Below are 24,814 nucleotides of genomic sequence, written 5' to 3'. Positions count from 1 at the left end.
ACTAAAATATTTAGAAAATATTTATTTGACCTCTGAAAATTATGAAACTTTGTAAAATGTTTTTAATACTAAAAACAAACTGTTTGGAAAAAGAATTTTGCAGATAGGTCCTCATACTTGTGAAAAATAGTATTTTGCGAAAAACGCTTAAAAGCTTAAGTATGAAAACGTGTGTGTGAGTCCCAATAGCTTCAAGTGAATTCAATAACTCTTTGCCTACATTCTATACTAGAGGAGGAATAAAAAACTAGCTAATATCCTCACATAGAATACAATCTTTGAGTCTTGATATAGCTTGAGTTTGGATGAAGCTTTTATATGAATTTGTTGTTCTTGAAATAACATTGCTTCATCACTATGCCTCCTCCTCCTTTGGATATCATCGTTGTAGCGTATATTCCATCTAATCCTCCATGAATGGCACTAACAAGCTTGATAAATGAATTTACTACATTTGCACTCAATAAGTCATTAGTACCGTTAATGGTGGTTGTAAAACATCATCAAAACATAAGGGCTAACAAGAATCTCCTTATTGCATTGCCTAATCTCATTCAGTTCCTCGTCTTCACTACATATAGCAGCTTGAAAAGAATCATCACTGTGGGCACCGTGAACCTCATTCACTGCCTCCCTATCTTCTTGGCCTGGTTCAGGCACACTCTCATTGCCATCCACATTCACTGTCTCCCTATCTTCCTAAGTTTGGTTTAGGCACACTCTCATTGCCCTCTACATTCACTGCCTCCCTAGGTTCATTATTTGGTTTAGGCACACTCTCATTGCCCTCCACATTCATTGTAGGCACTGTCATCCTCTTTCTTTTGCACATTCTTCTTTTTTTTCCTTGCCATTATTGCTAAACTCATCAAATAGTTCATCTTCATCAAAGTCATCATCTACAAATGCCTCCCTAGGATCCACTCTATAATTCTCATCCTCCACAGAGTCGTCACTATCACTTGATGGACTTGACAACTGTTGTGCACTACACAGATCATCTAAAGAGGCTAAAATTAATGCTTCTTGTTTTGGCAGGGTTTCACCGGAGGTTGACAGCTTGGTTGCCCTCCTGGGTGTTAGTTTCTTCCTGGAGGTTGAAGGATATGTTACCTTCCTCTTGGGTGTTGCTTTCTTAGGTGTTCGTTTCTCATTGGCACTAGCAGTGGCTTTCCTAGGTGTTGATCTCCTAGGTGTTGATCTCCTGGGTCCTGCTACTTTCCCCTTCTTTTTAGGAGTGGTCGCTTCTGGCATTTGCATATCTTCTTGTGCTTCAACTGGTTGAGTCTGTGATTCAAAAATTGGTTTACTCACACCTTCCAATAACAGCACATCACAATCTTCCATAATAACTTTTGCAGGTTCATCAATGCCATGTTCAACATAGATTTCAATTGCCTTCACCCTTTCTGCATGTTCTAGCATTTCAATGAAGGAACCTTCATCACTTAGAGACCTCAATCCACCATTTGCAACCCCTGCACCATGAACACAGTAGAACAAGCCGTTGACATTGTTATACCCAATTGCACTAATTTCATCAATCAGTCTTTCTATGCTCAGATCCTCTTTGTCTATAAACCTAACATCAAATCTACCACCAACATACTCTTCAACCCAGCCCATTGGGAAACTTCCTCCATATCTGATTTTAACCAAGATTTGGAGACCCATCTGCAATATCACAATAAAAACCGTAACTCCTCACTAAACCCATCAAAAAACCCTAATTTACAATAAACGTAACTCCTCACTAAACCCATCAAAAAACCCTAATTTACAATAAACCCATCAAATCTACCCTAATTAGTTTCAAAAATATGAAATTTATTTACAATAAACCCATCAAATCTACCCTAATTAGTTTCAAAAATATGAAATTTTCACTCACCTTTTGCTCCTCGCCAAAGACGATGAAGTAGATGGAAGCCTTGAACTTCGATCGTCTGCAATTTGGGGATCGTCATGCTCTAGGGTTCTACGATTTTCTTTTGCAATTTGGGGAAGAGAGGGAAATTAAAAAATGAGAGTGAATTACTGCTCTTCTATGATTTTTTAGACAAACCGCTTGCTTATTCCCGCTAAATATCGCCACGCTGGAGTCCACGTCGAGGCCACGTCGGAGTCACGTGAGCTCTCGTGTGAGAATAATGGCCGGAAAATTGACTCCGGCCAAACTTACGGTCTATATGACGTCGGAGTTAAAATTTTATACCAATCTGACAAAAAATATATATATATACCAACATGTCACAGGGCCTGTAGAAAATATACCAATTTGACCATTTTGCCACGATAACACTCAGCCATTCTAAATACGAATCGGATCCGGGTACAAAATTATACAGCAAGCTCCAGTTAAAAACAAGAACCGTTCGTTTAACAAACCCAATCCTCTCTCTCTCTCTCTCTCTCTCTCTCTCTCTCTCTCCATTCATTCTCACAGGAGAGAAGTCGAGGGCGGTGAACTTACCGCTGGAGGTGGGGACGCGGGTCATGTGCAGGTGGCGCGACGACAAGCTCCACCCCGTTAAGGTCATCGAACGCCGCAAGGTCTCGTCCTCCGCCGGAATTAGCGAGTACGAGTACTACGTTCACTACACAGAGTGTGAGTACTCGAGTCCTGTCACCGCCTCTGCTCTTTTTGTTAGTTCCTTTCATTTTTAGGGTTAGGGTTAGGTTTAGGGTTTTGATTTCTCTGGAAAATATTTGAACTTGATTTCTTCTTCTTTTGTTGGTTCTATAGAAGAGTTTGTTTTTGGGAATTGATTGCTGTTGATTGCCGCCAATTTTTAATTTTCTAGGTTTTGTTACATTGAAATGTTAGTTTTAAAGCTGACTAGATGTAGATATTTTTTTCTTTTTTACCGTCGGTATGAGATTTCTTGAAAAGGCTTTTTTTTAATATCGTTTGTAGGGTTTTCATCAGTTACCATTTCAAACAAGTGTATCTTGTCTTAAATAAAGAAAGGAGTTAAGAATGCAAATAAAGAATGGTTCTGTTTGATCATGAAATTGGAACCTATAAGAACAACCATACATTCAATGCATTTTGTGAAACTAAATAATTTCTTGTTCTTTATAGTTTTTTTGTCGATGGGTAATATAAGGACATTGGTTTGCAAAAAGAATGAGAACGCACCTTTTAATCCGTAGGCTTCATTCGTGTAGTCATTTGAAAATTTGAATATAAGGTTTTGCTGATGTGATATGTCTTCAGATTACTAGGATACTTCTCCAAACGAATACAATATAGTTAGATAGAGCTTAAAACTATTCTCTTTCCGCCAACCAGTTAAATAGGTCCGAAACTATTTATTATGGAATGACAGGTGGATAGACCATTCACAGCCGTAGGATTAGTTCTCAACTAGTACACAATCGGAGTCATTGGCTAATGGCTATAGTGTCTATAGCATATATGAAATCCTTTAAAAGAAAATAGTTGACTGACTGATTAGTGTGCAATTGGTCATGAGTACTTGCATTTGCTTCCAAACGAGGTTCTTTCTATACAAGGATGTAAGTAAAAGGCCTAGTTTATTGGCCTCAAATTTTAATCTCGTTCAACTAGGAAGCTAGAGGTGCTAGTTGGATGGGCGGATCTGGCTTGCATTTAATCACACCCACCTGGCCTTTGAATTTCTAACTGCACTTGTGCTTATCAGGAGCCAGTTAAATAGAACTCACTTTAAAACTATCCAATAAGGTCAGGTCTTTTGGATTTCTAAATTACCTAACAGGATAAGAAGTAGTGGTGGTAACGAGTAGGATAATTCCCCTCATCCTAGATATCTGATACTTTCTCTTGCCCCGATGAGTAATTTATAAATCCAAATTGTACTACCCTTTCTCATTTATCCTTTGAGGGTAAACAAACAAAACATGTAACTTGAGTAAAAAGCTGATCCTGCTGGAAAATTTATTTTATATCAAGTTTAAACAAGATTCACATTTCACACACATAGGCTGGTTGTCGTAGTACTATATATATTATTATCTATGATGGACATAAGAAAAAATTTAGTCCCTGAATTCAGCTCCATGCATCATTGTATTTATTTCTGCTTTGTTAAGAACCATTGCTTTGGTTAGATTATTAGTTTACTTATTCTTTATCACAACACCTGTGTTGGATGGATACCAGTATGGGTACCAGTACGGATACGGGGCACGACAAATTTGCAAAAGTTAGGGTAAGGGACACGGCTATTTTTATGTACACATTTATATTATATATTGAAATTAATAGTTTATATGAGATCAATTATTTTTTTATTCACATGTTAATGAGAACGAAAATTCCTATAACATTTTTCTTTTTCTTTTATTAGGTGGATTATAAATTCTAAAAACACTTGTTTTTTGAGCTAAACACGCAAACATCCATTAAAATCTTAGTTTGGAACCCGATGAGTCTCAAGAAGTGGATGTGAAGTGTAGGATTTATGTATAGGAAATGTTTGACAAGGGTTCTAAATTAAAACATGTATTGTTTAATTGAGTGGATGCTTGAATAAATGTATGCATATATGCAAGGTGTCCAAGGAGTTTGGGTACGGGTACGGGTATGGCTTCAAGATAGAAGTACTCATGTAACATAGGACAACACCAATCCATGTTTAACCAGGCCCACTACCTATGTTGTATAAGTTCTTGTACCATGAAAACATACCAATGTTGTACCCTGGCATGACCGCACAGGACACCAATACTTAACTAGATACTCCTTGGATATATGAATACACTTATTGGAATATTCGCTTATATAAATAATATATGTCTTAATTTAAAACACCTGTCATACAGTTCTTGGATGTACTTTCTATAGTTCACATACACTTTTCAGAACTCACTTGGCATGGGTTGGGTTCATTTCATCTTGTACTCAATTAAAAAAATATGATCGTTATGGGCCTGTTTGGTATCGAGTTAAAAAACAAGATCTTTTCTAATTTATTATCTACCTAATGAAAGAAACATAAAAACATTATAGGTTTTAGTTTTCACAACATGCTAATAAAAAAATTATTGTTGTCTTTTGTGTGTGTGTGTGTGTAGTTGTGTCTCAATACCTCATATTGTACAAATTTCAGTGCTCAATACCCGTACCTGCACCTGTGTAACATAGCCATCTAGTCTCAATACTCTATTGACTGTGAAGCTCAAACCTCAGGGGCATATTAGAGTACATAATGATAACCCTCAACTTTTATCACCTTCAGAATTTTGGTGATGTGTAAGGGACTTTAAGAAGACTAATCTGGGCAGAACATTTCCCATCACCATAAAACAACGATTAACATCAAGCTTGTATCCTGTTTGACTTGTAATTAATGAATTTGCTTGGTGTCATATGGTGCATATTGCCTGCAGTCAATATAATCTTACAATTGATATGAGTGGAGGAAAGATAATACTCAAACTATAAAAGGGCGAGGAGACGCTTTAGTATCTATGACCTTGTTTTGATGCAAGGACTAAATATGCAGGAGTAGTGCATCTTCAAGAGAGTAAGGTAAGAACCTCATGTCCAATCAAGACTTAAGACAATTCAATTTTTTTTTGCTGGAACTGTAGCGCTCCTGACCTCTAAATAGGGGGAAATTTTCAAAATTAGCAATTCACCTTAATGTTTGGCGAAGAATAAGAGAAATTAAGGAGGGAATAAAATGAAAAAGAACCGAGTCTTAATCAAAATTTCCACAAAAAAAAATCAATAAAGAAAGCAAAATCGAAGACAAAAGCCATTTTTAGTTTGTATTGTGTTACTCAGCGACTACAAAAATCCTGAAAGACAGTAGGAGAGATGACCAGCCTGGACATGATGCACGGACAAAGCGACAAGGCCAATTGAACGAGAATGAGGCAGAGGAGGTTGCTAGGATTGATGGCTCAATCAACAATGGTGTAAAAGCCCTAATATAATTTGGCCAGACCTGACAAATATGGGTTCAACCCAATTAAATTGGCCCCTTTTGATATTGACGGCCTGTATATCCCTACATAAGTGAAGTTAGCTGGATATTTGGGCCAAAAAATGCCCAGACATTCCTATCATGTAATTAGCGTATGTAGACATCATCATATTCAGAAGGTTTTCCTCTTCTGTTTTCATAGGAAACAATGTACACTATCTTGAGCTAGACTGTACTAATGCAGAAGCATTCCCTTAACATCAGTTATGTGTTATTTTTTCAGCTATAAAATTTCTGTAGTATTGTAGGAAGCATTTCAGTTATAATTTTTCGCATTCATCCATTATTGATGCACTATTACTGACTTCCTATATTGATTTTGCAGTCAATAGGAGGCTTGATGAGTGGATCAAACTTGAACAGCTGGATCTCGATTCAGTGGAGAATGATGTTGATGAGAAAGTGGATGATAAGGTATTATTTCAAAATAGTTTTGCGCTCAGACTTCTGTTAGAATCAGATTACTTGTATTATCAATCTGATATCCTGAATGATCATCAAGAATCAAATTGATCATAAGAAAATATATAGTGGGTAAGCTAATAGTTAAAGTAGAACCCAAACGTAATGATTTTGAAAATTACTTTTTGCTTATTTCAGGTATGCGGTGCATGCACATGCAATCTCGTAGTTTTTTCTGAATTTAAATTCTCCACTTGTTGAATTAACCCCGAAGCATGGTTTGAAATATGAGGCGTCATGTAATCTTCGTGTGCGTTGTTGTTCCGCTGAGAGATTTCTACCTTATGATTGCACTGAATGCAGTATATGCTTGGATTGCTGTTTACCGTTAGCACTATTTTACATATGTACTTGGTTAATTGGGACTGTTTTAGTCATACTTTGCTGGTGATTTCTGAGAGGCTGTTAGTTATTTTGTCTAAGAAAAAGTTTTTGCATCATAAAAAAAATTATGACTAATTTCGGATTTGCACTGACATTCTGTGGACCTTTCACAGGCAACTAGCTTGAAAATGACGCGTCATCAAAAACGGAAGATTGATGAGACACATGTGGAGGTATGCTTTCTTTACACTACCGTTCTTACTGTCTAGGTTTTACTGTTATTCAATCTAACCTTTCTTTTTTGCTTCTAAAATTCTTCTCCTCCCACTTTGACAATGCTACTGCTAGGAGCTTTGAGTTCTCTTTCGTAGAAATTATTTCCTGCTTTAACATCAATGAGAAAGTCAATGTTAAATACTAAACACTGAAGTTTTATAATTCCAAATCATTTAAAAGTTATCAATCATGGATTTTTTTAAATGTTAGTATTTGTGGATTGATGAAACTTTGCAAGAATTACACAATTATGTAACACATGTCCTGGATATATTTCATATTAGTTAACAAATGTAATCCAATTCAAACTGTATATATTTGTTGTCGTAGTTTTCAAGAGATTTTTCTTTTTGCTGGTATTTTTCTTGTGATATGACTACAATTTTTGTTTTCATTGTACAATTGCTTTATCAAATTTCCAACTAACAAAATGCCACTTGCCTTTTTCGTTCATCAGCAAGGTCATGAAGAGCTTGATGCTGCTAGTCTGCGCGAGCATGAGGAGTTTACAAAAGTGAAAAATATAGCAAAAATTGAACTTGGAAGATATGAGATTGATACATGGTATTTCTCCCCATTTCCAGCAGAATACAATGACTGTTCAAAGCTGTTCTTTTGTGAGTTCTGCCTAAATTTTATGAAGCGTAAAGAACAGCTTCAAAGGCATATGGTGAGCTGCAGCTCAATTTCTATTAGCTGGAATTCATTTAATAATCACAAGTTCATTGAGTGTATCCTAGTGGTACTCAGTGATTGTCTACTTTCTTTCCATGAACTAAATCAGCCTGTTCATTCTGCCTAGTGGACTCAAATATCCTCCTGTCCTTTAAACACTTGTGTCTTGATTGAAGAATTTGACATCAAAAAGATCTTTTTTTCATATCGGTTTAGGTATAACATAAAAGTTATTTTCTGATCTTTATGCTTCGGCTTTGTTAAGAAGTAGATTGTGTGACTCTTTGAAAGTTTGACATGCTTCATGAAGGGAATGTTTAGATGTATTTATTTGCCTATGCAGTTATCTATTTGTCTTGGAATCATTATGCTCCAGCTGGAACATCTTCTCATGAAGATTGACTTTGTTTGCATTTTATTTAGCTTTCTAGTATAAACATAACTTATTTAGTTTCTGGTGAATTTTTAGAGGATAACAAGTTTTGGTGTATAGATAGGCAGTCAGTTGATCAATAGCTGCCACTAGAAAATTCCCCTACTTGAAGGGTTCCAAGATCTTTAAATGGTTATGGGGTGATAGCCCTTAAAAGAACCGATTTTGCAAATTTTACTAAATTAATAACTTGATGAGACATCTTTCTCTGCTTGGTTAACAAATAATTCAAGTATATTGACTTTGCTAACTGTGAACGCATAGGTTTCATGCCATCAACTATTAATGATTTATGTGCCTTCTTTAATCAATGTCACTATTTCACATCTCATACCATATCATATTAATTCATGATGTATGTCCCTCCAAAAGAAAAGAAGTCATGATTCATATCAAAACAGAAATGTCCTGATTACATCTGAAACATAAAACAACTGTTAGTAGTCAGTTCACTTGTTATCCCCTTTTTTTTACGAGAAAGCTTTTGCTATCCGCTTGTAAGCTATATTTATCATCAATGCATGGCTGAAGTGGTGGAGCCGGAAATTTATGATAGGGATGTCATAATATATATAAAAAGATGATATAACTAATATTTCTCTCGTATTCAATGTATCATGAGCTTTTTTGAGATACAAAATATATATTTAACTAAGTAAAAGTACAATAATCCCTACGTATGTTCATGTTTTGAAATTGTTGCATTATAGCCTCATTCGAAATACCACTAAATACACCATTTTAAATGTAAGTTACTAAGTTGTAGTTCAATCATTGATCTCTTGTTCAATTTCGCAAAAGATTCTACATAATTTACATTGCAAAAAATGATCTCTCCATGGAAGCCGTTGTAATTGATAATATCAGTGTTAATTTAATAAGACACTATACCTTTATAATGATGATTAATGAAATTGAATGGTTATCAAATTAAATTGCAATGTTAGAAAGAAAGCTTTTTGGATGTGCCCCATCTTCATTGTCTTTCTTTCTTAAACTGTTGTTTTCTTTTGTACTTCAAAGCCTTAGTTTTTTCTCCTTCTTTGCTTTGTAGAATAAAAAGAGGAGAGGGAGAGGGGGTACTTGTTGGGAGAGAGAAGGAAAAAAATTTCCCGTTTTTAGCTTTGTTAGAATAAACAGGCGGGGGGGGGGGTTGCAGAGGAGAGGGATGAGAGGGAGACGAAGATGGAGAGGAGAGAGAGAGATGACCGATCTATCTAACTCTTATTTGTTTTTTTTTTCTAAATGAGGTGGTCTATGACTATAATTTGCTACTTTCGGGTTGGGCCTAGAGTTGGGCCCTTAGAAATAAATTATAAATGTGATTATTTTTTGTAGTGGGTTAACTATTATGTCAATGCTATTACATGAAAAAAATTTGCTAGAGCGTGGTGTCACTTGGCACCACCCTACATGAGGTAGCTCCGCCACTGCATGGTTGGATATTGTCATGTGCGTGTCAAGCTGTATTGCAATGGGCTATCCTTGATGGTTCGAAGTCAATTTTAGAGACAACTTTTAGCAACATCTATGATTTGAGGAGTTACTATAGCTTGGATTCTTGTAGTGGAGTCTAAAGATGTTATCCACCATCGACAAATTAAATTGTTAATCACTTAATCATGCTGGACGTAAGAACGAGTCTTGTATCAAGCTTTGAATTGTCCAAGACTAGAGTTCTTATCAACTCTATTACTCTGTCACTAAGACCAAAAAAAACTTAAAAGTTCGACGAAAGTCTGGACTGTGTGATACTCTTACTTGCTCGTCACATATTTTTCCATGGAAGCTACTTTTTTTCTGAAATTCTTGTGGCAACGAGACAATTTGAATTTACAGTTATCCATGACCAATACTGATTTAGTAGAAGAATCCCAATTGCAGACATATGAGCGTTAGTATGAGCTATAGAAATGTGTACTTATATAAGTCACACATGTTACCAGTGGTCGCCATTACTGTGAAGTCTTGGTTAGATTTGTAGATAAATGCACTTAAACTAGTAATATCACAAATTAGTGGAAGTTACCATATACCAAATCTGTGCTTCTAATAGACCATAACCACCTTTGATGGACTACTTGCAGAACTATTAAGTACATCTGTGGATGAAAGAGCTAATTTCTCATAAGATTTTGAGGGAATGAAGTTAAGGGGTCCTATGGATATGCATGATTAAAACGATATCTTTCGCAAGTTCTTGGAGAGGTTTATGCACTTGAGTGAAATGCCTGACATCTTACAAATCATTGTCTGATAGGGAATTTTTTTAATTCTGTAGTACATATATAGATCTTGGAATCTGGTAAGCTACTAACTAAGTGCCATCTTCCAACTTCAAATACACTCAGTCTCTCTGTTTGAGCATGTTATTGTAGACTCCCAGAAAGGGCATACGCTTATACGTAATGGACCTTCAACAGATTTTTGCAATTCTTTATCTGTTTCCTCTCTGTAGATTTTAGTCTTAAATTATTAATTCCAAGAAAAACATATATGCATGAGGAAAGTCTATGATCCATCTTTTATGTACTGAATTATTAGTATATCCAGGTTTCGTCATAACAAACATTTTTATGTCCTTAGGACACCCAGTTTTAGCTTTTGTGTCATGGCTCATCTGCTTGATGCAGAGATTTAGAACAGCAGAAGTGAGACATTTGAACTTGTGTTCTAATCATGTCAGGTGTCATGGCAGATCTATGAGCTGAGGATCATAACTGCATCCCATTTAGTGGAAAGTATTTATAAGTAAAATTATAGCCCTGTCTTATCTCTCCAGTCTCTTCCTAGTAGGATGAATTGCCAGTGCTTTGCTGATAATCCTTGCAATCAGGATGTGATTATCAGGTTACCAATAGCTATTAGGTTTATCAATCTTTATGTAACTAAAGCTTGTTTTGATTCATGAGCTGCAAATTAAGGCGAGCTTTATAAAATATTGCATCAAACATCTCAAGCCTTTATCTAAATCTTTGAGTTGTAGCTTGCAGGATAGTGTAGTTTTTAACTTTCAAAACTTTCAGGATGTTAGAAAGTGAGCTATCTTTGAAGGTTATTTTGCAGTTTGTATTTTGAGTTGTCAGTTTATTTATTCTTTTCTTTCTTCTAAATTTATGATGTGATTAACTATTGTGATGGAAATACTAAGCTTTTCAATTGGTAAATATTGTTTGTTTATGTAGAGGAAGTGTGATCTTAAGCATCCACCTGGTGATGAAATCTATCGCAATGGCACCCTGTCTATGTTTGAGGTGAGCCTTCCATTTGATTCTGAATGAAGACTATATCTTTGTCCGAAGCAAGCATAGATATGTTCTAAACATCTGGTGACTTTTTGATACGTATGGTTGAAGTTACCATGTTAATTCACGCACTGTGGTGCTTCTACATTGTGCTCTTTTACTTTGGTACTTCAAAGTTTGTCACTGGCCATTCACTCTATGGTTTGAGAGCATGCAGGCATAGGCTATACATTTTTGTCAGTTTGTCTGACAGAATTGTTTCAACAGGTTGATGGCAAGAAGAACAAGGTTTATGGGCAGAATCTATGTTATTTGGCAAAATTGTTTCTTGATCACAAAACACTTTACTATGACGTTGATCTATTTCTATTTTACATTCTTTGCGAATGTGATGATCGAGGATGCCACATGGTTGGGTATTTTTCTAAGGTAATAATTTCAGTGGACACTTATTTGACCGAAATACCTGCATTATCTTTTGCGTGTGTGCCTGTGCACGTTGCACCATGGGATATCTTTGTTAGAAGAGCTTCTTTTATGAATGATATTTTAGAACTTCATTTCAATTTTTCTTGTTTTATGCAGGAAAAGCACTCCGAGGAGTCCTATAATCTGGCCTGCATTCTTACCCTTCCTCCATACCAAAGGAAAGGCTATGGGAAATTTCTGATTGCATTCTGTAAGTCCAATCGTGTTATGCTTGTTTTTTCCTTCTTCATTAATAATATGAATAAGTTAGCCACTTCTTCTGATGCTCTTGTTAGCATGATATGGCTGCACTAAGTAGTGGCTTTCTTTTTTGGGATTCAATGATAGTTAGCCATTTTTGTTTGTATTTATTTTGTATAGTCCATTAACATGAGAAATTGATCTGCCAATTCAGTTGCATGTTTTTAGAATAATGTCACCTAGAATATACCTACCTATAAAGAAATACGAGTAGCTGGCAGTAAGAAAGAAGGTGTGTGATGATCAACTTGAGGGCTACTAATATTAAATTAAACACACTTAAAATAACAGTAAACAGCAAAGAAACATATGGAAGGTAGAAATTAAGTTATTAAGTTTATTGAGAACAGTACAAAATAACGATGAAGATACTTCTCGAAAAGCTAATGGGAAATATTTTTTTAGACAGTTATAGTGCATTATCACAGATATATTTGATAGGTATCTTAATATTAAGTACAAATCAAGGTACATGTTTTGAATAGATTAGTTTAATCAATATGGCAATGCAATTCCTTTTGGCCTTTTGGCCTTTTGGCTTTATTGTGCCTTACATTCAGATGTGAATCACTGTGGTATCCTATTCTAATTTCCCACCTCTATTCCTTTCCTTTTTAACTCTTATCTTCCACAATTCCTCGTTCCCTTCTTCCAATATCTGTTCTTTAACCACTTTTTCTCTCCAAAGTAGTTGATGGGCGAAAAGGAGCAGAGGCGAGTAAAGAAGAATGGTGGCCATATTAACTTTATCATGCCATTTATGTCCTTTAAATGTCATGTCATTACGTCCTCCAAGTGTCATATGGTCATTAAAAATTAAGGTCAATTTTCGTATGATGCCATTAGTACTTAACATAGTTGCACGAAATATGGTTCTTGCTGGTTCAGAGGACGGGAACATGCCATTTATTAGGAATCAGGTACAAGTGGGATAGGCTTACACGGTATGCTGGGGAACGTGGCATGTTTTAGGTTTGGTTTTTAAATGTAGGAATCTGAAGTTTTCCAAGAATCAAATTTAAGGACTATGCTAGTTGATATCAGTAGATAAAAGAACCTTGAGAATCGTGTGGCAATTTAGATATGCATACTTTATTTGCTTAATTTCTCATTCTTTTCTTGTCTGGATTGTTACAAATATAAAAACTTGAAAAAAGATATTTTTTTAACTTTAACCGGTTTGAATCTTGAATTGGGTCGGTGGAGTTGGTGAACTGGACTATTAAACATGGGTCGTGCTTTGCTATAGCACCTCACGTTCCCGACGACTATGGTACTTAACATGGAGGCATGTTTCCTGCTTTTTTCTAGCATTGATACCCAGGATCTTCAAGTTTTAGTATTTGTAACAATCCAGACATCCAAGAGAGATTTAAAATTATAAATTATATTCATGCTTCAAATTGTCTTATAATGATAAATCCCCATTCTATCGGTGCTATGTCATCCAATTCACTTATAGTACTATATTTATTCCACACGTGAGGGTCCATTGAATGCCCCTATGTCTCATTCTTCAGGCTTAAATGTGACACATACTAGGCAAAAACACCACTTTCTTCCCTTATTGAACTTCAAATAACACCACTTCCTTCCCTCATTGAACTTCAAAATCAGACTTGTCAAGTGAATGTATGGACACCCTGTTGTTTTCTTTCTAAGTTTTGGGAATCAGACGTGGGCCAACTCTGATGATGCTTCTGTCATCCAGATTTTAAATATTCTTCTGTGGTTATTACTGTTCATATAATGAGAACCTATAGTGAATGCTAATTTTTGGCAACAACTAGAATGCTCCCAGTAAATAGAGTAAAGCATGGGAAAAGTATTTCTCCTGTTGCCAATTAATTTGGGAAACTTGTTACTCTTTCTTTTCTTTGCTTTTTTTCACCTTCCCTTTGTGTGTGTGTGGGTTTTCCTAGTTTATAAGTTCACATCAATGCATAGAAGTATGCCCAGAGTTTTCAGACACAGACAATATTCTTGAAACATTTTCTCTGATGAACATTGAAGCTCATACTTGCGAGGAGGAAGATGAGACAAGAAATATTTGTCATTTTCTTAATTCAGTGCACTATACTACGTGTTTATAGTCAAAAAATGTACTTAAGTTAATATCTATTCCAAGCAGCATATGAACTTTCAAAGAAGGAGGGCAAAGTGGGTACACCAGAGAGACCACTTTCAGATCTTGGACTTTTAAGCTACAGAGGATACTGGACTAGAGTTCTCATAGAAATCCTGAAAAAACATAAAAGCAACATTTCCATCAAGGTATGCAATGATTTTCACTTTTCGACATCTTTCCATGCTTTTCCATAGGCGTTCTTTCTAAAGTTCAATTTTTTTTGACACATTGCAATCTTAGTAATCATCATGAGGCTAATCCATACACTTTCTCATGTCCAGAAATACTCATTTTGAACCTAATCCATACACTTTCTTATGTCCGGAGATAGTTTTTCCATGTATTTTTCCACTGTTAATTTCCCTTTTTCTTTTTCCATATTCTGCCTGCCAATTTTACAATGTTTGCTGGCCTACAGCCTACTTCTACTGGATTTTTATAATAACATTAATGTGCTCTAGGATTTGACCAGGTGCACCTTAGTTTGTGTATCAGCCTTCTTCTGGGAGAAAGCATGTCACTTCTTTTTCTCTCTTTTGTGGAAGCAATTTTGGATGAATAATTAAACTTCTTTTTCTCTCTTTTGTGGAAGCAATTTTTGATGAACAATTAAACAGCATAGCGTTTATCTATCTTTTTGGAAACTTCCTTTTTTCCTGTTGAATTATGTTATATTGCTAATTAAAGCCAAGAATGAACAAAAGCAGTCAACTCCTGCATATTTGGCTGTTGGATTTGTCTGTGTAGTCTTCCATCAGACTGACTGAAAGGAGTCAACTCTTTTACAGATATAGATTTGGGATAGACAGTCTCTTTGAGCATTGTCCTCTATGTTAGTTCATTGAGAAAAAGTGGGTTGCCATTATTGTAATTACAGTGTCTGTTTCACTGTCATCAGCTTGTCCACATTTCTTCCTCCATATATCTTTTCCATCCGATTAACCTTGGGAATCAGCAAGAATTCCCTAATACTACTTTTTGTAGATTTGACCTCTAGTATACTATGCACGTAGCTTTGTATGTGCAGATACTACTCGCTTTTAGTACCAACAACTGGGTTTTACTAAATTTCAAGTGGACAGATGTGTTTGTCACTCAATGACATCATTGTTTAGTAAACGAATTGTTCTCTCACCGAAACGAAAGCAAAAGTTAATTGGTCCCATCAACCTTTTTGCGTGCCATAGTTACTCTGGAAATGGAGCTATCAGATATTGATCTCAGGATTACCAAACCAGCAAAAAGAGTCAGTCATGCGTGAACAAAAATTAATTTCCAATAGGCTTGAAAATGGGCGTTGGTGCATTCTGGCTTTCTATTGTAGGTCTGTTTGTCACGATGTAATCTTTAGGATTTCATCGAAAAAGTAGGTCTCCATGTTAATACCTTTGTCTGAAGCAAATTCCTCTCAAAACTTTCTTGTTTGTTTTGTGGGGGAATCTGTTGGGAAAAGTAGTTGGATTTTATTGTCATATTGGCAAAATCCTTTATTAGAATTCCTATTCTCTCAAAAGGATACAGGGGGGAAATTGCGACTCAGCTTTCCATCCCACCAAAAAAAAAAAAAGAAAACAAAAGATTTGAGATTGAATTTTGAAGAAAGTTGAATATCCCAGATATCTAAAACTAAAAATCTATCATCCAAAATTTCTCTTGGTCTACAGGAGCTCAGTGATCTGACGGCAATAAAAGCCGATGACATCCTGAACACTTTGCAGAGCCTTGACTTGATCCAGTACAGGAAAGGGTCTCACGCGATATGCGCGGACCCGAAGGTTCTTGATCGCCACCTCAAGGCTGCTGGTCGAGGTGGTCTGGAGGTCGATGTTGCTAAGTTGATTTGGACTCCTTACAAGGAACAGGGTTAGACTGGTTTTTGTGGGATTTTATTCTACTTGTTGACACATTCAGCTTGTGTGTAAATTGATAGACAATAATGTTTCGTCATTGACTGATCTTACTTTATAGGCAGACACGCTTGTATGTGAGATTTTTGTTATAGTGTAGCCTGTTAAATGTAAAAAAAAGAAAGTTGGAGATGACGAGGTGTGTGCGTGCGCTTTTCCCTTTTTCGTGTTTTTCAATTAATTAATTACTTTAGTTATTATTTAACTTTTTTTAAAATTTTTCTACTGTATTTTTGTTTTTATTTTTAAGTTGTTTTTTAGACAAAAGACAAGCATGGCGTTGAACATAGGATTCCCAGCATTCAGCTCCCATCACCAATAATACCACTAGTTAATCACGTCAGCAAAGATTTTTCAGTGGCATTGAATGTGCTGATTGTCTTTTGTGACTTCTTTTGTATGTTCGTTCATTTAATATATTCCGTGAACAATTTGGATGAACCCAAAATATTTGAAGATGAAGGTTTTGTTGTTTCTGCTGTTTCTGTTATTGGTTTAAATGCAAAGATAATTCAAGTGTTCGAAGGCTCTTACTTCGCCAAAAGCTCAATTGGAAGTCTGTTAAATCTCAGTCCTTTCTAGTTGGGAGGTATCTAATTACTTTTTTTTTTAAGGCACAAATAGCTAAATGGACTGTTGTAGCCATATGTTGCTGCATTTTCTAGTTACATCTAGGGTTGTTTGTATCAAGAAATGTGAATGTTGATAGCATTCGGGTCCTCTCCGATTAGCAAGAAAAAAATAACATGCAAAGTGACCCTCTTCTTATTTTCTCATTATTTGGTGCGTTTATTGAGAAGGAAAATAACATGTTTAATAAAATAGATCCTGGGCAATGAATGCTTGTTTATTTATTTATAATGTAAACATGGGATGAGAAGGGCTGGCGATGGCATTAATCAAGTATGGGCCACAAAACATGGGATTTCCAGGTAAAAGTTCGAATATTTACACTGTCCTGCCCTTGCTCTGCTGACACTGTCAGCTTTCTTGCTTTCTTAGCTGTAGCTAGCTTATGTCACATCATTTTCTATACAGGGGCCATTTCTCATATTGGACATAAGGCGGATAGTTAGAGCATCTCTAAGGGATCCCTTGGATGTCCCTTATTTTAGGAGGAACTTTAAGGAAGGGGTTGGTTCTCCTCCAATGGTTCCCTCTTAAAAGTTCTTTACCCCTTAATTAATTATATTTAGTTTTTTAATTTTATAGATTATGATTTAATTAAATATGTGGTTTATTTATAAATAAATAAATAATTAAATATTAATAACTAAAAATAATTAATTAATTAATTTAAATTAAGAAATTACCTTATATAATCATTAAATTAATTAATCATATTAAAATTTAACAAATAATTAACTTAGATAATAATTAATTATACATTAACTGAATTATATTAACAAATAGTTATATTATTTTAAATTAATTATACATTAACTAAATTTAATTAATTATAAATTAATTCTAAAATAAAATATATTATTATAAAATTATAAGAGAAAGGTTAAGGGACTTTTTAACCTTCCTCTTAATTTGGGGAGGAAGATAAGGGACTTGGGGGTGAAGGGGAAAATTTCCGGTCCCTTAGAGCCGAAACCCCTTAAATGTCCCCTAATTTAGCTAAGGGGCCGGATTTCTCCGGCCCCTTAGAGATGCTCTTAGTATCAACAGTTGAGATCTAAGCATAGGGCTGTCAAACAAGCCCGAAGCCCGGACCCGGCCGGTTGTCCGGCCCGGCGTCAAGTATGCCTAAAGCCGGCCCGGCCCGGGAAAACCGACCGGGTCCGGCGGCCCCGGCGCCCGCGTCGCGTGGTGAACCCTGTCCGGGCCCGGCCGGGCCGGAACAGTGCCAAAATTGGCACTGGTTCTTCGATTGGCCGCGGCCGGGCCGCGACCGCGCCCGGCCCGTGCCCGGCCATAACGGTCACAAGCGTGACCGTTGCCAGGGCCGGGCCGGGCCAGCCCGGCCCGGCCGGGCCGAACGGTCACGAAGGTGACCGTTTGGCCGGGCCGGGCCGGGTTGGTCCGGCCCGGGCCGGCCGGGTCTGGTCGGCCCGGCCGGGCCAATCTGGCCTAACGGCCAGATTTGGCCTTTTGACCGTTTTGCCCTTAAAACGGTCAAAAACGGCTATTTTTGAGGGTTTTTTGGTCATTTACCTAGGGGGCTGGTTCTATAAATACAGAGGGGGGTTCAATTCATTTTCTCACAACAAAACTGCATCTATTTCTCTCTTCTACTACTCTCTTATACAATCTTATACTATCTCATACTAATATACTATCCTATAATCTTTTGTATTTTCTAATACTTCCAACAAATGGCTTCTGGGTCTGATTATGAAGAGCAACATGCAACTCCTACCGATCCAGAGATGAGTCCTCCTACAACAACTCCTCATCCTACCGGTGTTAATCCTGAATCTGGTGGCGACGAATCTACGGCACCAAGAGCTCCAAAAAGGCCGAGGTCTGATGTATGGAATTTTTTTGAGAAGATAGACGTCACCAAGGATGAACACGGTAGGATCATCTCTCAGAATGCGAAATGTGCGTTGTGCGGCCAGATATTCAAAGCTCATCATAAGAGCGGCACCAACCATCTCAAACGGCATATTGAAAAACACAACAAAGGCCAAAATCTACAAGGTGATATCCGGCAGTCTATGCTTTCCCAATCATCCTCTTCAGGTACCCTCGGCAGTTGGAATTATGACGCTGCCCGAGCCCGGAAATGCGTAATCAGGTTTATTGTTCTTAAAAACCTTCCTTTTAAATTAGTAGAAGATGATGAATTTGAAGATTTATTTAGAGATGGTTTTTATCCTGCATTTACAAAATTTTCTCGTCAAACCTGTCAACGTGATATTTTAAAATATTATGTTGAGGAACAGGGAAAAATAATTTCTTATTTTAAAAATTTAAACTGCAAATTTTCTTTAACTTCTGATATTTGGTCATCTAGAGTGCAAACTGGTTATTTATGTATAACAGCACACTGGATTGATGAAAGTTGGAAAATGTTTAAAAGAGTTGTTTCTTTTATTGCAATTGAAGAGTCACACACTGGTATTAATGTTGCAAATTTAATTGTTGAAGAACTTATGAAACTAGAAATTGATCAAAGAATATTTACTCTTTCACTAGATAATGCAAGTAATAATAATGTAGCTGTTGATTTTCTGAAAATAACTTTGTCATTGCCATGTCATGGTGAGCTTTTTCATGTTAGATGTATCTGTCATATTTTAAATTTAATTGTTCAAAGTGCATTTTCTGAAATTAAACCCATGATAGAAAAAGTTAGAACAGTTACTAATATGCATAATGCTTCTGAAATGAGAATTAAAAGATGGAAACAATGTTGTAAAAGAAAAAATTATAAGCCTAGACTAATTCCAAAAGATGTTGACCATAGGTGGAATTCCACCTATGCAATGTTATCTGTAGCAATAGAATATAAAGAAATTATAAATGATTTTATAAATTTTTATGCTTCTAGTTCTAGCTCTGGTAGTGCTTATGGAATAACTGAAGATGAATGGACAGTTATATGTAAATTAAATGAGATGTTACAAGTTTTTTATGATGCTACTATGTTATTATCTGGTTGTTATTATCCAACTATTACTTTAGCTGCTTTACAAATTTTAAATATTCAAAAATTTTTTGCAAAATATCGTATGGATGATACTTTTGGAAATATAATTTTTCAAATGGAGAGTAAATTTAATAAGTATTTTAGGCCTATTCCTCATATTTTTGGTATTGGTGTTCTTATTGATCCATGCTTGAAGGAAATTGGCCTTCGAAGTTTGTTACAATCATTGTATGGTGGACAGATTATAGACTTAGATGATGGATCCACCCTTACTGCTACTACTCATTATTTAGCTATTAGAAATTATTTTCAAACCTTATATGATGAGTATGCAGCTAGATATGGTGTAGCTACACAACAGTCTTCAGCTTCGGCACCTTCAGCTTCGAGCACAGGTCGAGGTAAAAGTGTAAGTTTTGATAGGTATGCAATGGTAGCTGAACTAACTGGTGGATCTGGAACTTCATCAGGATTAGATGTTTCTGAAATAGATGAATATTTTTCTGCTTCTTTAGTTAGATGTCAAGGAAATGCTTTAGATATTTTGCAATGGTGGAAAGTATATGGATCAGTTTCATATCCTATACTTTCCACCATGGTTCGTGACTTACTATCAGTGCAGGTTTCGACTGTAGCCTCGGAATCCGCTTTCAGCACAGCAGGACGTTTGATCGACGACCACAGGACATGCTTAGATCCGTATACTGTACAAGCGGTGATGTGCTTACAGGATTGGTGGAGATACGAGAAGCGAACACAAGGCATCGAACGGATTGCTATGATTGAAGATAAATTTGAAGAGTTGGGACTAGCAGATAGATATAATGATTAGATAATATTCATAAAATTGTAATTTTTATTTCTTAGCTTTAAATTTGAATTAAATTATTTCGAAAAAAGTTGCAAATGATAGTGATATGGGTGAGTAGGTGCCAACCTAGTTGGGATGTACTCATCTATTGTGATGCGACGAATTTCGAAATAAATTTATACTTGTAAAGGATTTACCGATTATTAATAAAGAAGTTATTTTTATCATTTTTTGTACTTGTAATTTATGTCATTTCATTTCAAGTTATTAATAAAATTTATGACATTTTTTATAATAATTTATAATTTATGGTTTTGTTAAAATTTAAAAAAATAAAAAAAAACAAAAATTAAAAAAAAAAATCAAACCGGGCCGGCCCGGTGTCCGGCCCGCTCAGGCCCGGGCCCGGGCCCGGACCCGGCCCGGACCACCCGGGCCCGGGTCCGGGCTTGGGTTTTGCCCGGCCCGGGCCCGGTTTTCCGGGCCGGGCCGGGCCGGGCCGGGCCGGATGGACAGCCCTATCTAAGCATTACCCTAGTTATAAACCATAGGGGGGGTGGGGGGAAGAAGAAGAAGAAAAGGAGGTGAGTTTGCTCATATAAATGTCGTATGGGTTGAAGGGAGATGTCTGAATTTCTCGTTGGTGTTTTTGTGAGTTTTTGGAAGAACACTGTAGAGAAAGAAATATACCGTTCTTCACAAATGGACGAGGTTGTTTCACTGTCGACACTGACTAGAGCTTTTAATTGGTTTCCTAACGAGATAGGACTAGGATAAATGAGATCTAAAATTCTTTTAGAACAAACTTACGGAGAAATATTATATGCGCATCATTTTCTATGCGTAGCTCAACAGTAGGAACATAACAAACATCATTTCTACAAATTGTTCGATTTATTGAAACAATGTCTTGTTTAAAATAAAATAAAAAAGATATGCGAATGTAGAACGTGTAACATATGAGTTCATAGAACGGTTAGATTGTTAGTAGCCCAAACGAGAGCATGGTAAGGGTTTGAATTGCTCACGAAAACAGGGTTGTATTATCCAATGCAGAGGGCTTACATAAGTAGTGGCCAAACTCTTTTCAACTAGAGAGGACTGATGTAGAACGTATGGAAGTGTGTTCATCGAGAACGCATGGAAGCGTGTTCATCGAGTTGGACCATCAAAAACCTAAACAGGGTCGGGAAAGACCTGTTGACTTGCCCGCAAAGAAAAATGTTATATTTCCTAGTTCGGAAGGCATTTTCGGTTATATATAATTTATGAAAACCTCGTATTTTGATGAGACAAAGTCAACCAAATACACCAAAGTTATAGTTTGTGACATTAGATTCATGAAATTTCTTTTGCGGTAGCATTTTCCAGGCATTTTGCTCTATTTGGTAATAAATCAGGAGCCTGTTTAGATTAGGAAATAACTCCAATCTGGTCTCAAATCAACCAATTTTTTTTTTACAATTAGCGTCTTTTAGGATGATTTACGCACTTTTCTATTTCTAAAGATTTGAATTCTATTAGGACCGTTATATTTTCTACTTTTTTAAGCAAAGAATCGTAAAAATTAGAGGTGTTACTATTTGCTCAATAATATTTTCATCTTAATATTTCATCATGGATTCAAAGTCCTTCCTATATTCAAAGGTTATCATCTTTATGGTTTCGAGATAGGAATTAGAAATCCGATGAGCCGGAGAAGGGATATGCTGTGCTCGAAAACTGTCCTCTAAAAGACACCAAGGACGTCAGATGTCACACCAGAAACCGGGCACGAGGCGAACGACCGAGCACCACCTCGAGCAACATGATTGTTTCGTTCCCTGCTCAAGGTTGACGTACCATTGGCAGCTCGTCCTGATCTCAAATTTAACAAACTCGACCCTGGTCAGCTCTTTTCCTATCGAAGCATGAGATTAAAATCTTCGCACACGTGGGCTAGCAGATCTCAAACAACTCACATGAGAGCTCAAATCCAATCATTTGGCATATTCCTCCCACGCTCTCTCTCGCGCCGTTATAACAACCTCGCCCGGTAGAGAGGACACATGGACAATTTGATCACATAGCAAGCTTTCTCATAATCACATTTGGATTGACCAGATAACGCCACATGGATTTTCCACACTCGCCGATCGATCCACCCGTCTAGGTTAGCATAAGAGGAGGTAATCTAGGTAAGAAAACTCTAATTATAATTTACTAGTCATTTTTCAATTAGACTCCCATCTTCTTCTTTTTTAAGTCACTAGCTTAAGTATCCTTGACGGGTTGTAGACAAGAATACACTGGCAGCAAAAGTCCAGTCAAGAATGCTTTGATGGTTACACCGCCAAGGATTTATATAACAGGGTGGCGAGCGGCGGAGACGGACCACCACCCACGAATGATAGCGGTGACGGCAGCAACGAGATGGGGTGACGAGCGTGACGAGGCACGAGAACAACGAGGAGGCGAGGCGACGAGAACACTGAGGAGGCGATGTGGCGATGAGAAGCGACGGAGGGGTGACGAGCGGCGGCGGCGGTAATAGTGGCAGGTTGGGTTTTCAGTGAAAGGAAATTGATAAGAGAGGGAAGAAAGAGATAGATAAGAGAAAAGGATGGAGGTGATAATCTGGGTGAAAAAATTAGGGGAATTTCTCCGCACCAATTTTTTATTGTAGGCCGAACATTCTTGACGGGGCCCTGTCAGGATGTTGAATGCGCGTCAAGCAATCGTCTATCATCCTTGACAGCAACGCCAATCAAGGATGTTCCTATCGAAGGACTATTAAAAAAGTGTTACTAGTGGCAATAATGTTTCTCATAGCTAGAATTTTTTTGGAAAAGTTTGAAATAAGTAACTTGCTATTTTTATTGAGTGCAAAAGCTAGTCATCGAAAAGATTGTCTGGTTGTAATGGATCACAATTGTAATTATAATTATAATTAGCTATATATTATATATATAATTATATATATATATATATATATATATATATATATATATATATATATATAATATATATATATATATAATACTTTCCTACTCGCCAAAATACAATTTATTAACAAGTGACAGACAGATGTATTTCCGCAATCAATGCCCCAGTCAAATTGGTGACCCAAGCCCAGCAGAATCTGACTTAGCTGACTGGTCGAGTTGATATTTCTTTGTATCGACTTGAATAGCGGTACTAGTCGACCCGCTTGTCGAAGACAACTCACCAGGAGTCCACTTGACCATGTGACTAACGCCTCACGAGGACGACTCGAAAGGCATTACTTCTCAGCGAAGCTAGAGGATAACTTCTGCTTCGAGCTTATCATCGCTGATAACGTGTCCATATCACATTTAATACTTAATAGGCATCATCATGCCTCTAGCCCCAACTATCTTTATTACTCATCGGACCACGTGGGACACCATAATACTCTCTCTCACTTCTCATTTTATGTTGAAGAGATCATCCCTTCAGTCGCTAGCCAACACCTATAAAGCAGAGATTGACCCAGCTGTCAGCCCGTACTTCACCAACGCCCTTCTGTACTCGGCCGAAGTGACTAATCTACCCCTTATGCACTGAGTATAAATACAGGTACTATTCTAACATTCAGGGGGTTCATAAACCTGATCCTCTAACGCATACACTGCATAATTACAAGAACACACAATTCTTCATTTACCCCACTCAAGTCATTAGCTAACTTGATCGTCAGAGGTACAAGGGGGGCCAATCCCCACCCTCTCACAAATTTATGTATGTGCAAATTGTTCAGCAACCCCATTCAAGAAACAGACATAAAGTCAGAGAAGAAAGTGACCCCTCTTCAATACTGAACAAACTGATCCTATCCTGGATCCAATTGACAATTTGATCATATAAACCATCAACAGTTTGGCCATCGTGGGGCCTTCTTTCTTTTTTGAGAAAACATGTCAGGTTCTGAGCAAGGGTCTGGTCAGTCTAGCCCTGAAGAACAATCCTAGAGCTACGTTACCCGAGCCCATCTCAAGGAAACTGCTCACAAGCTTTCTCAGTCTCTCCAAGAACAATTCCCTACCCTCACCAGCGAACTTCTTAGTCAGCTTCCGCAGCCACAGCAAGCTACTTCAGTTATTCCTCCCCCCTAAGGAGACCAACGGTCGGAGGCTCACCCTTCTGGAGCACAGCAGACGCTCCCTCCCTAGACTCTTCATGTTGCTGCTAGGCAGCTGGGGAATTGTATCGGGCACACATCCATGCCGCCTCGTCGGATGA

At 37.0% G+C, this 24,814-nt stretch overlaps 1 protein-coding gene across 1 annotated transcript; it reads left to right on the top strand.

Moving 5' to 3' along the window:
* LOC109819818 (putative MYST-like histone acetyltransferase 1) lies at positions 2,451-16,292 on the top strand. Its single transcript, XM_020385739.1, has 9 exons — positions 2,451-2,608; positions 6,304-6,392; positions 6,938-6,997; positions 7,498-7,710; positions 11,334-11,402; positions 11,661-11,822; positions 11,979-12,072; positions 14,254-14,396; positions 15,915-16,292. The coding sequence occupies exons 1-9, from the start codon at positions 2,497-2,499 to the stop codon at positions 16,116-16,118; spliced, it is 1,146 nt and encodes a 381-aa protein (XP_020241328.1). The 5' UTR covers positions 2,451-2,496; the 3' UTR covers positions 16,119-16,292.

This window comes from Asparagus officinalis, chromosome 8 (assembly GCF_001876935.1).
Source record: "Asparagus officinalis chromosome 8, Aspof.V1, whole genome shotgun sequence".
Lineage (NCBI taxonomy): Eukaryota > Viridiplantae > Streptophyta > Magnoliopsida > Asparagales > Asparagaceae > Asparagus > Asparagus officinalis.
This window is presented reverse-complemented; position numbering and strand designations above follow the sequence as displayed.